The sequence below is a fragment of the Eremothecium cymbalariae genome, chromosome 1 (genome assembly GCF_000235365.1).
Source record: "Eremothecium cymbalariae DBVPG#7215 chromosome 1, complete sequence".
NCBI classification, from domain to species: Eukaryota; Fungi; Ascomycota; class Saccharomycetes; order Saccharomycetales; family Saccharomycetaceae; genus Eremothecium; species Eremothecium cymbalariae.
In genome coordinates, this window is record NC_016449.1 from 1016351 (window position 1) to 1028460 (window position 12110).

A 12110-nucleotide genomic window follows, 5' to 3' on the forward strand; every position below is an offset into this window, starting at 1 on the left:
GATGACCTGAATTGCAACTATTCAGAAGACCGATTGTAAAAGACTGAAATTTGTATTATATTATTACCATTCCATTCAAAATTTTCATTATCTTTATTAAGAAAATTATAAACAAGTTTCATTTTACGCCCCTTAGATTTATTTTGATAGCTTAGAGGTTCCCTCTCTATGTTGTTATATATCCTGATATTTTTTCACAATCCTCGATCGTGCAGAAACCCCCCAAATTAGTTTGTATTAATATAGAATATAATGATGCGTTCACACGCATTACAGTGGCAGTTGAGTCATCCTTCCCAAATCAAGTTCTCGAAGCCAGGTGCGTAGGAACTATACAAAAATATAAATCCATTTTCATTCTAACTAATTATAAAATGAATAATCGGTTGGGGTATATATATAAACATTGACCATTAGGAAATAACTTAAAGGTACAGACATTTTTTGAAATATTTAGGCCCAAGTATAAAAGCTATGGTAAACAGTTGTCTGAGTTACAGTTAGCTGCATCATCCACCAAACATCCAGTTTGATTCGTTGTAGCTCCATATGCAAACGTTTGGCCTTTAATACTATCAGTTACCGGGTCGTTTATTGATGTTGAAGAGCCTAGCCCACCACCAGCGATCCTAGAAAACCTCCTGTAAGAATCATCGCTAATATCACGCGTTCCAACAAATTCTGGTTGAACAGTTGCAGAATGTATTCCGTACTTATGGAAGATAGACCGGATGATTTTTGCAACTTCAATATAAGTATCTTGATTGCAATCTATCTGTACATGGATCGAAGCAATTGAAAAGGACTCAGTCAAGTTCCATATATGAAAGTCATGAACAGATAGAATACCTGGAACCGCTAGTATCTCCATTTGAACTTCATCTGCCGAAATAGATGACGGAGTAGCTTGCAGTAAGATCCTTGACGCCTTAAGAGATAAAGGCAAAGCAGAGGAAAATATAATGCAGGTAATCACTAGAGAAACGAAGGGGTCGGAGTAGTACTTCCATGAATAATTGGTCTTCCAGATGAAAAGAGCTGTGATAATTACACCAACATTACCCAAGGCATCCCCTAGCACATGGATAAAAACACCATGCATATTCAAAGACTTGTGTTGTCCGTCTTTATGTGCTGAATGCTGTTCATTAGAGTGTTTATGGTTATGACCCTTGCTGCTTACGAGTGGAGTGTTCTCATCTACTTTAATTGTTCCGGTTGAATAACGTTCAACAACAGAGGCAGGCAGAAACTCCTGAATGCCACATGAATCACTATCCAAGGCCTCATGGTCTGTATGCGAATGCGGAACAGGATCTGCAGCTTCCAGCTCTGCATCATGGCTGCCGCCATGAGAATGCATATGCCCTCCATGGTCATGAAACAAAAATAAACCCACAATATTGGATATCAACCCTGCAGTTCCAACGTATAGAATCAACTTTGGATTCGTGATCTCTTGAGGCTCAAAAAACCGTTGTATAGCCTCAATCAAAATTGAAACACACAATGCAATCAAAAACACAGCATTTATCAAAGCACCCAATATTTCAGCCCTTTTCCATCCATAAGTATACTTAGCATCCGGATTCCTATTCTTCGCAACATTTACAGCCCATAAAGCAACAAGTAATGAAACAATATCATTTAGCATGTGGAACGAGTCCGCTATCAAAGCCAAAGAATGTACCGTGTAACCGACTATAATCTCCACTAGAAAAAATACAGTATCCAAAACCAACAATGATAATATCCTAAGCTCTTTGTTGCTTAACATCGCTTTTTTTTCTACTACTGTTTTTTGTGGGAACGCAATTTTTTTTGAACCTAGCCAACGACAAACCTTCAACAAATATAGTTATAGATATTAAGATTACCCTCCTGATATTGGAATAATACTATAGATTTACAGTATATAATGGTATCAGCCGAGTATTCCAGTCTCCTTGTCTCTAATATGAAATCTTTACTTACTGTTTCCACTACAGAACGCGAGTGAATGACTAAACCATTCAGACTAATGATGAGGGGGTTATCAATTTTTATGAAGAACGATTGAAAAAAAATCGACTTTTTTTTAATTAAATCACATGACCAAGAAAAAGTCAGTTTTGACTAATCTAAATGTTTAGGTTTTTGTCCGCGTTCTCAAAAGAAAGTAAAGGCAAATTTTAGGTTTCTTTTTAAACAATGGCTTTTCGAAGATTTGCAGATCGGTTATGCAGGAAACCTTGCTAAGGGGAGAAAAGGTACACTGCGAATACAATAAGAAACGAGTCATGTCGCTACAGCGGTTTCTTTGTGTATTCGAGGTTCAGGTAAGTTCAGTATCAAGGTGGAAGAGCAAAGTTACTTTTTACACACTACAGTTGAGTGGTAATCTTTCTTTTTGCCGTTCTAATCTCGATCAAAGTCTGTTGGCTTAGATTGGCTTAGTAGCAAAAGAAACACTTTGTAGTATCTCGATATGAACAAGATGTGAGTTCTGAGGCACTTGAAATCGTATATAAGGGTGGTCAAGATTTCCAATCTCATTCTAATCTCAAGTTTTGAATTTTTATGAATTTTTAAAAACTACAAGAAATCAAGAACATTTATACTAGTTCTCATTCATTCATTATTATTATTATTACATTCATTTAATTGTTATTATCCAACTATGAAGTCATTCTTTTTCGTTTCTGTTTCTGTTGCTATCAGCCAAGCCGCTGTGATTAAGAGAGAAGGTACTTGTTCTTTCCCAAACTCCAACGGTATGGTTGCAGTCCAGACTAAAGGCAAGAACGGTGGCTGGGCCATGAGTTCCGATCAGGAGTGTACCTATGGGTCTTACTGTCCCTATGCCTGTCCTCCAGGCCAGTTGATGGGCCAGTGGGACCAGTCATCTACATCATACACTTACCCCGGTTCTATGAACGGTGGTTTGTACTGTGATGAAAACGGTAACCTACAAAAGCCAAACAAAAATCAAGCATACTGCTACGAAGGTAAGGGTACCCTTTCTGCATTTAATAAGGCCGGTAGTCAGGTTGCCTTCTGTCAAACTGTCCTACCTGGTAACGAAGAAATGTTGATCCCAACTGTTGTTGGTGGTGGTTCTACACAACCTTTGGCTGTCCCAGGTCCAGACTACTGGGCTGGAACTGCCGCTCACTACTACATCAACCCACCAGGTGTTAGTGCTCAAGAAGGTTGTATCTGGGGGTCTGAAAGCAACGCCAGAGGTAACTGGGCCCCATATGTTGCCGGTGTTAACCAGGACTCTAATGGTAACACATTTGTTCAAATTAGCTGGAATCCTATCTTCTTAGGATCTTCTTTGAGCGGTAACAAACCAAACTATGGTGTCAAAATAACTTGTGACAACGAAGAAGATTGTGTTGGTGCTCCATGCTCGATCGACCCTAGTAAAAGTGGTGCTAACGAAGTTCAAGGTGCTTCTAGCACTGGTGCAGGCAATGCTAACTTCTGTGTCGTTACTGCTAAGAATGGCGCCAAGGCTAAAATCGAAGTCTTTTCTGTCGGTAGTGGATCTAACAGCAAGAGAGATGTTGAGCACCATGTCCACAAATATGCCAACCAAACCTCAGAATCTACTACTACTTTGAGCAACTGAAAGAACAAAGAAACAACTAAAAAATTAGAAAATTAAAAACTGATTATTAAAGAGTATATAGAGTTTCCTTTTTTGGACTTTTATTGTGTAAATATAGTATCCATTTAAAAATGCATTGTATTTTATTATTTTATTCGACCATTCTTTTTTTCTCCGACCATTCTGCAAGGAACTACCGCGCGTCATGCAAGAACCAGGGGGGATGGTGTAGCGAGAGCCCTTGCGCGCTGAAAAGGAACGGGAAGAACACCATGGAAGGGTGGCACACACCGTATGCCAGCGTAGCACTATAACATTAGTAATTATTATTAGCATTGGAAAGAAAAGAACAATCGAGGTACATACATATGTAAGAAAACGGGGAGCTACAAACAAAAGAAACAGCGGGTTTCCACAAGCGTTAATTAAGGAAGGAAGGGGATCGAGAGTGGATATCATTGGTATCAATCATCATTAACTTAGTACTAGTATTATATTAATGGCTAAGAGCGCTCAAAAAAGCTAGCGCTCAATATCTCTCAATTCGTCCCCACCTGGCTTACCGTATGAAGCAGTAGCAAATAAAAACAAATTCGGTTTAGCGCCAGAAAACTACATTAATGTTTATTATTCGACCGGCTCATGGTCACTTTCAATGGTCTCACCGGACCTTGCCCCACCACCCTTCTCTAAATCAAACATCTTCCTCTTAAACAAAGACCAGGAAGGCAAGTTGCCCTCGTTGATACGAGAAAGAATTGTCAAAGCTGCAGGAATTATCCCAAACACCACCATATCCAAGATGCCGTAGAATATAGACTCTTGGTTAGGAGTAAGAATGTTCGTGCCCTCCGCGAGACCCCAGCACACTAAGTACAATGCCGACGAGATATGCGTCGCATACAATGGAGGATGTAAAAGCGCGCTGGTCCGCAACACCTTGGCATGGTGATTGACAGCAATCCCACCCGATGTTAACACTGCCAGTGCAGAGAAAGCCCAATACCCCCATTTGTACACCGTAGGAACAAAAGACCCTGCCAGCAACCCAACAATGAAAAACTCTGTTCCCAAAACAATCAGAGAAAACGAATGTATCAAATCCCCAAACGACCACGAAGCAGTAGACGCCGCCGCGACAACCCCATTGAACTCAAACAGATAATGCACAATAGGAAATCCCAAAAACCAAGCAATATACTTGGAATAAAAAACCTGTCTCCAGTTCGTCCCCGTCTCGGGCGTCCAAACCTCGGCCGACCCATTGGCCGGAACAGCAATCCCCGTCCACCCTAGATTCGACGCATATGTAAAATACGCAAACGTAAACTCTAACGCAACCAACAAGGGCCCCGTATACTTATGACGCAGACTGCTCGACCCATTCACTGAAGCCTTGACCAGCAACCCCGTATAAACAACAGAAAATGTACCAAAAACCGCAAAAACTGCCCACAACCAACCGGTCCCCCCCTCCCTTAATCGAGAGTCGAACCAGCTGGGGATATTAACCGATGGTTCCCCATCACGAATCACCGCGCTCAATCCTTTGTCCTCCATTGAACTACCAAAAATACAAAAAAATCCTCCGCGTCCTTGCCGCCCATACAACAACAACTCCTACTCACAAAGAAGATACCACCTATATATACCAACTACACTAAATTATTACACACACCGGCTCTCCCTTGTTTCCAACCCGCTTGTCACATTGCGTTGCCCTATTTCCACTCTAACTCATCCCCCATAATCGCCCGCTTTTGAGCATGTGCTTGGCCAACTTCCGCCAACCTGCCTTCACCAACGGCTTGTTGTTTACGAGTCTGCCCGTCTTCCAGAGACGTATGGAACTCCGGCCACCGGCCCCCCTTTTTCGATGCGATTCGATTCGTAAACAACACATTCCCGAAGAACCCCCCAGAGAACATTCCAACTCCTGTCCGCTCCCAATTTCGGTGCGTTTTATAGTAAACAGCCGGCGGCTACTGTTCCATGCGGCCAGAAATCGGCGTAGCCGATTTTAGCCGCGGATGGAAACCGCAAACGATGCCGCCACGCTGCCCCGTGATGACCCCCATTGTTGTTCTCTGACAATAGCAGTCGGCGCTATATCACAATGGAACCCCGTTTTGTCGCTCGGCTGGTAGCGTACAATAAGCCAATATAACTGAGATTGGCAATCTGAGATTGCTATTCTTTTAACATAATAAACGTGATATAACGTAATATAATGTAATATATAGAACTATTCACATGTGACGGAAGAGACAATGGAAGGGATAGCAAACGAAACAATAGGCACCGTTATTGCCCCCGCTCACTTGCGATGAGATGGTGGCGTGGCAGCAGACCCCACGTACCCCAAGTCGACCCGCTGTGCTCCCTCGCTTTCTAGCTTGGCGATCATTCGTTCTCTTTTAATGTCGACAACGCGTTTCTCTTTGAAGTACTTGATCCAGCTCGTAGCACAGTCGTTGTTGAAAGTTGACTCCTGTTTGGCACAGTGTGTTTGGATTTGGGCAGCGTTTTCCGGGTCTAGAGCGTTTTCCACGCCGATCTTGTCCAGACAGGCGAAGAAGCTGTCTCGGCTGTCCCAGCACTGCTTGCGAGAGGCCTTGCTGAGAGGCTTCGTCTGGTCGTCTATTGGTTTTCTGTTAGTGAACCAGCCCATTTCCAATGGCAGAGGGGGGAGGGTGTGCAGTGGGTAGCTATGTAGTAGCGTGTGTGTGTGTGTGTGTGTGTGTGTGTGTGGTGGGAAGGGAAGGAGAACAGAGCGCTTGAAAACACGGCCGGGCGATTGTGGTCACGTGATCTCGAGATCACGTGACCACAATCGCCCGGCCGTGTTTTTCTGTCAGCTCTGCAACTCGGAACACCGAGCTCCCCTCTAAAAATCGATCTAGTGGACATGTGCTGCCACTGGCACTGGTGAAGACGTCCCTCCAGAGTGTGCAGTACAGCAACTCCCTTCTTGGGTCCCACCCTGTCTCCAACAGCAATTGCTACGTAAATGAACTACATACACAAGCCTCCTTTCCCGCCCATGAGCAAAGCAGGTCGATTAAGGGTTTCTCGTTCCCTTAAAGCAACGCCAGCGGCGCTGGCGTTGTTCCCAGCACGAACGTGAAAAAATGGATTGGTCTTACAGAGAGAGGGTTCATACATATATATATCAACACAAGCAAGCTGTCATTTATCAAACACAAAACAAGGCAGTGGGCCACAAAGTGTACAGAGGGAGGTAGACATTAGGCGAATCGCATAGGATGTCAGATAACTTATTCTCCAGTTGTGATAACATATCGATAACGGACTCGCTCTTTGATGATAAATCGTTGACGTTTTTTACTCAAGATGAACAGTTGGGTCTTAAGGTGCAGATGATAAAATCATGTATTTCGCAAAAATGCGGGTTTCTTTCTAGATGTATGCACTTGGGGGTTTCTCGGAATGGGTTTGTTAACCATAGTTTGCGGAGGCAGTTTTGGTGCCATATTCTTAGAAGAAGGGTGGAATTGGATGGGACGCTTGATGATATGTTTTCTAGTGTGGGGGTGTCGAGTTTTGAGGATGATTATGGAGAAGGGGCACAGCACCCTGATGAGGCCCAGGTTGTTTTGGATGTGAAGCGGTCTTTTGGGTTTATTACCGATGAGGTGCAGAAGAGCAAGCTCCGGTCTATTTTGCAGGCTACTATTATTCGGTTTCTAAGGAAGTATCCAGAACTGAGGTATTACCAAGGTTACCATGATGTTGTCAGTGTTTTTGTGATGGTGTTCCAAGTGACGCTTGATGCCGAGCCTTGTTTTTCGCTTCTTTCTAATCTAGATGATCACTTGACTACGAGTGTGAGTAGCAGCGTGAGTGACACTACGGTTTTGCCTGAGGATAACGATCTACAGTTCAATCCCACGGATGCGATGTTTGCCGCTGTGGAGGTGTTTAGTTTGTTGTATTTGCGTGATTTTATGATGACTTCGCTAGATTTCACCATTGACCACTTGAAGATCATCCCCCATTTGATCCAAACTATGGATCCACTGCTCTACGAACAGTTGCAGTGGAATAAGGTGGACCCCTTTTTTGCGTTGTCCTCTATCCTCACCATATTCAGTCATGAGCTCAAACCGGATTACAATGAGCTCTCCCCATTATACGAGATTTTTGACATGGTAATCACCTCAGGGAGTATGCTAGTGCCGTTGGTAATATACACACAACTAATAATCGAACATAAAGAGCAACTACTGGAAAGTTGTGAAACCCAGGCAGATCTTTTTGATAACATAACGGACTTGCTACATGGTGTTATCCAACAGGTATTGCGGCTGCCACACACCACCGAACAATGGCATAGAGTCTTGGAAAGAAGTCGGGACTTTCTCGACTCTCATATCTTTGTGTCATCATCCGATGAACTCAACAGCTATTTTTGGATAAATCCTTACAGCGTCTTGAAAACCGTGCCTGCAAATGATGACCAATATACGTTAGAGGAAATACAAAACATAGTTCAACAAGAGATAAAGGCGAACGAGCAGAGGAGAGCTGTTACTGTCTCAACCTCCACATATGCCAAAACCCCCACTAATGTCTGGTGGCCCTATGAACTATTTGCTAAATCTGGGCCAGTCTGGAAATGGCCAATTTACATTGGAATCCTCGCATTATTGTTGAAAGCTTATACACAAAACCAACCATCCCTAACACCTATTGCACTTTGGCATGCTGTCACTTCAGCTGCATCAATGACGGCTAACCAAGCTATGTCCATGTCCACCTCATTCAGATTCACGGGCGTGGGTGCACCAACATTGTTTTTGGACCCTGTAAAATCACTATTTCAAACACACATCTCTTAAGGCTTATAATAATAAGGGCTACAGGGGTACTGATGTGTATTTTTAAAAAAATAGTCGAAAAAAATTATACTATATTCCATTTTATAAAATGTCCCATGATTATTTTATTGGCAGATTCCGTTATTTTTTTTTTGTTGTTTTAAATTACTCGATTTCCTTTCCCTCATTTATGATATTTGTTATATAGTATATCTAATTTACATTGTAGTATAATTTTAGAAATTGGCTCAACCCATAACATATTTCAGATATGACTTTACCTGCTCCGTAAACAGTGTCACCAACAGCTTCAATACGGAATATCTGCAAAGTTTCCTTGAAACGTTAAATTTGTAAATCAGTTACGAAAATCAACGCGCGTATATATACAATTATGCTTAGTTTCCTGATGCCGCAAAAAAACTCAATCACCTAGTTCCATATCTTTACAGTCACCAATCATTCATTTATTCAATTGAGTCTACACTCTATATTCAATTATTCTAGATCAATATGGTAAATTAAGGTAATGTCTGTGCAATTTCCTTGCCATCCCCTATTCCCGCTGGTACTTATCAAAAATCTACAACTGGGATCGACATACAGGTGTGAAATTGTGCCACCATGGTGACCGGGTACGATTAAAAATGGCGTGGATGTGCTAGAATTAACATCATACAGTCTTATGTTATCTTGTGACGCACATAATATGTGTCTACCATTGGGCAACGCTTTAACAGAGGATACTGGACCCGAAATTTTGGGTAACCTTAAAGTTTTGCTTACTTGGGAGATTTTACGTAGATCATATTCCTCGACAATTGCACTCCGTCTACCTGCATACACTTTATCACCATCGTTTGACCAGCATGCAGACATACACCATGGCGGGGTTAGTTTATGCCTGGGGAAAGTTATTTGTGGAGAAGTAGAAATTCTGCGATCCCACACTTGGATTGCGCCATCAATACAAGATGTAAGTAACACGTTTTCATTATATTTTGTCCTGAGGGTAGTTTTATCAATGATGTCCAGAGAATCGAGCATTTGAGTTGGAGTTGGGGCAGCGGTGTCTGTTTGTTGAGATTGGTCGACGGTTAATTCTTTATCCTTGGGTTTGTCAGCGAGCGGATCGTCGTCTTCGTCGCCAAAAAGAGAATCCATATCATCATCTTCTTTACCATTATCCGACTTAACGTCGCTGGAGTTGTTAATCTGGTCAGATCGGCAAGACGAAATTTCCACTGTGGAGAACAATGGCCTATATGCCAAAGTGGATAATTGTGATGAAGCGCCTTTAAATTCAGTCACACACTCTCCCGTTTCTAAGTCCCATTCCAATAACTGTTTATCCCAGGAGCCACTTAAGAATTTATCCTCACTGTCGTTCAACATCAGCAAACTTACGGTACTCTTGTGTTTCTTAAAATAATATCCTATTTGGCCTTCCATATATCGAACACCTTGTAATGTGATTCCACCATTTTCTTGCCCTGCCAAAACAAACAAGCATTCTGACTGGACTTCCAAAGCATGCACCGGAGATACCTTTGGTTCATACTCCTTACCATTTTTTGTGAGTTTCATATCTTTTCGTAATTGAGGAATCTCATTCTCCCAGTATGACGTCAAAATACCTGCATTAGAAATTGACTCTACAAGTGAATGCTTCTGTAAAATCGTCAAAGAGAGCTTCCCTTCAATTGTATTCAGAAAATCGAATTTTCTGATGTATCCATCCTGCCCTCCAAGAAACAGATACTTTAGACCTTTTGACATTGTAATAGAATGAACTTGCGTCTGAATCGGAATGGCCGCGGACGGTGTAATGGAGTACACTGATGCAATTCTTGCGTTTCTTGCCAATTCTGTATAGTACATGTGGATCTTGTCATAACCAGAAGTCCTTTTTGACTCGCTATCTGGTGTAGTATTGGTACTTGTGGTCCCATTCCGTGTGTTCCCATCCATATCGCCATCATTGACCCCATCCTCATCCTCGTCATCCTCATCGTCATCCTCATCGATGTCTTCATCGTCATCCTCTATTTCATCGTCATCCTCATCATCGTCATCGTCATCATCTCCTTCTTCTTCGTCCTCTTCTTCCATGTTTTGATCCTGCTCTTCATCTTCGTCCTGACCATCCTCGTCATTAGCGTTTGTAGGTTCAGCAACACCTGCAATTTCTTCAGTCAGATCATCCTCATCCTCTTCCTCTTCTACAACCTGGTTTTGATTTAATATGTCGTCTACTTCGTCCATGCTATTGACTAGTCGTATTTATAGTCCTTCCTGTTTCTTTTAAAGGGTCAGCAATGGGCCATGTTATCTTATTTGTGTGGTCATATCTTAACTTAGCTCAAGAAGAAAAACTGTAAAACAAAAATATTATGTTTCAGCTCAAGAAGGCTAACAAGTGAAAAGCTACATAAAAGAACTACATTGAGACTGATATCATTTTATGGTTCGTTGTCATCTGATCCTTCTGCAGTAACTGAAATATGTGAGACGACTTATGACCACTTTTTTGTCTTGTATATATATAAACGATGAGCTTGACATTCGCTAAGAGGCATCCCGAAACCCTCTCTACGCAAATTCTTCTGTCTTCACCGAGCTGACAGGTAGCAAGGTAACTCAAAACGTAAAGCGGCATAATACAACACTGCTCACCTTCATGCATATATCTCCACCAAGCCCCACCACTTCACAGAAGCCTGACACCATGACTCTTGCCGTTGAAGTGAGAGACTTGACTTACCGGTTCCCCAATGCTCCCAGTGACTCTCTAACTGGAATTAACCTATCAATTCCGTGGAAGACCTGTACCCTCATATGTGGTTCTAACGGTGCTGGTAAGTCCACATTGCTCAAGCTTCTGAGTGGCAAACATCTGTGCCTTACTGGCAACATCAAAGTTGACAACCGTGATCCCTTCGCCCCAACCAACACATCAGCAAACAGCGGCCTGATGATGACCACCTATCTGGGCACCGAGTGGTGCCACATGAGCATCATCAACCGCGACATTGGAGTCCAAGAATTGCTGGAAAGCATCGGTCTACAGTACTACAAGGAAAGAGGACTGAGCCTTATAAAAATTCTAGGTGTAGACCTCTGCTGGCGTATGCACCAACTCAGCGATGGCCAGAAAAGACGTGTGCAGCTATGCATGGGCCTACTGAAGCCATTCAAGGTCCTCCTACTGGATGAAGTAACAGTAGACCTCGACGTCGTAGCCAGAGCACAGCTTCTTAAATTCCTACAGCTCGAAACAGAATCCCGCAACTGCAGCGTCATCTACGCAACCCACATCTTTGATGGCCTCTCCACCTGGCCTAACAGAATAATTCATCTCGCTAAAGGTCAAATTTTTCACGATCTCATGTACACAGATGATATCGAATTTACTCAGCACTCAGACACGGACGATATCGTGAAAAAAACCGACCACAAATTCAAGATAGCGAAAACTAAAAGCCTCCACCCATTGGCCCTATCATGGCTCTCTCACGATGAAGGGAAATAGGTATAAACCAATAAATGTTCCGCACCCCTCTCAGCAATCACAAAACTGCACCTTTTGTTGCTCAAACGCACGCGGTATAATGTAGCTTAATAAGCATGCGCGCGTTTCTTCAAAAATCTTTAACGGTTTTAAGTATACGTTC

General features: G+C 42.5%; 7 protein-coding genes across 7 annotated transcripts; 3 read left to right on the forward strand and 4 right to left on the reverse strand.

Annotated features, from left to right (window-relative positions):
• Positions 1 to 472: 472 nt before the first annotated feature.
• On the reverse strand, positions 473 to 1777 carry Ecym_1494 (cation diffusion facilitator family transporter; the record flags this gene model as incomplete). Its single annotated transcript, XM_003644487.1, has 1 exon — positions 473 to 1777. The coding sequence occupies one exon, from the start codon at positions 1775 to 1777 to the stop codon at positions 473 to 475; it is 1305 nt and encodes a 434-aa protein (XP_003644535.1).
• An 882-nt stretch (positions 1778 to 2659) lies between these two features.
• Ecym_1495 (uncharacterized protein) lies at positions 2660 to 3616 on the forward strand (the record flags this gene model as incomplete). Its single annotated transcript, XM_003644488.1, has 1 exon — positions 2660 to 3616. The coding sequence occupies one exon, from the start codon at positions 2660 to 2662 to the stop codon at positions 3614 to 3616; it is 957 nt and encodes a 318-aa protein (XP_003644536.1).
• Positions 3617 to 4222: 606 nt separating this feature from the next.
• Ecym_1496 (uncharacterized protein) lies at positions 4223 to 5155 on the reverse strand (the record flags this gene model as incomplete). The annotated part of the gene is made up of 1 exon (XM_003644489.1): positions 4223 to 5155. One exon carries the CDS (start codon positions 5153 to 5155, stop codon positions 4223 to 4225), a length of 933 nt encoding a protein of 310 aa, XP_003644537.1.
• A 757-nt stretch (positions 5156 to 5912) lies between these two features.
• Positions 5913 to 6266, reverse strand: COA6 (Coa6p; the record flags this gene model as incomplete). Its single annotated transcript, XM_003644490.1, has 1 exon — positions 5913 to 6266. One exon carries the CDS (start codon positions 6264 to 6266, stop codon positions 5913 to 5915), a length of 354 nt encoding a protein of 117 aa, XP_003644538.1.
• A 595-nt stretch (positions 6267 to 6861) lies between these two features.
• Positions 6862 to 8457, forward strand: GYP8 (GTPase-activating protein GYP8; the record flags this gene model as incomplete). Its single annotated transcript, XM_003644491.1, has 1 exon — positions 6862 to 8457. One exon carries the CDS (start codon positions 6862 to 6864, stop codon positions 8455 to 8457), a length of 1596 nt encoding a protein of 531 aa, XP_003644539.1.
• A 477-nt stretch (positions 8458 to 8934) lies between these two features.
• SPT8 (SAGA complex subunit SPT8) lies at positions 8935 to 10701 on the reverse strand (the record flags this gene model as incomplete). Its single annotated transcript, XM_003644492.1, has 1 exon — positions 8935 to 10701. One exon carries the CDS (start codon positions 10699 to 10701, stop codon positions 8935 to 8937), a length of 1767 nt encoding a protein of 588 aa, XP_003644540.1.
• Positions 10702 to 11116: 415 nt separating this feature from the next.
• Positions 11117 to 11968, forward strand: CAF16 (putative ATP-binding cassette family ATPase CAF16; the record flags this gene model as incomplete). The annotated part of the gene is made up of 1 exon (XM_003644493.1): positions 11117 to 11968. One exon carries the CDS (start codon positions 11117 to 11119, stop codon positions 11966 to 11968), a length of 852 nt encoding a protein of 283 aa, XP_003644541.1.
• Positions 11969 to 12110: the final 142 nt, after the last annotated feature.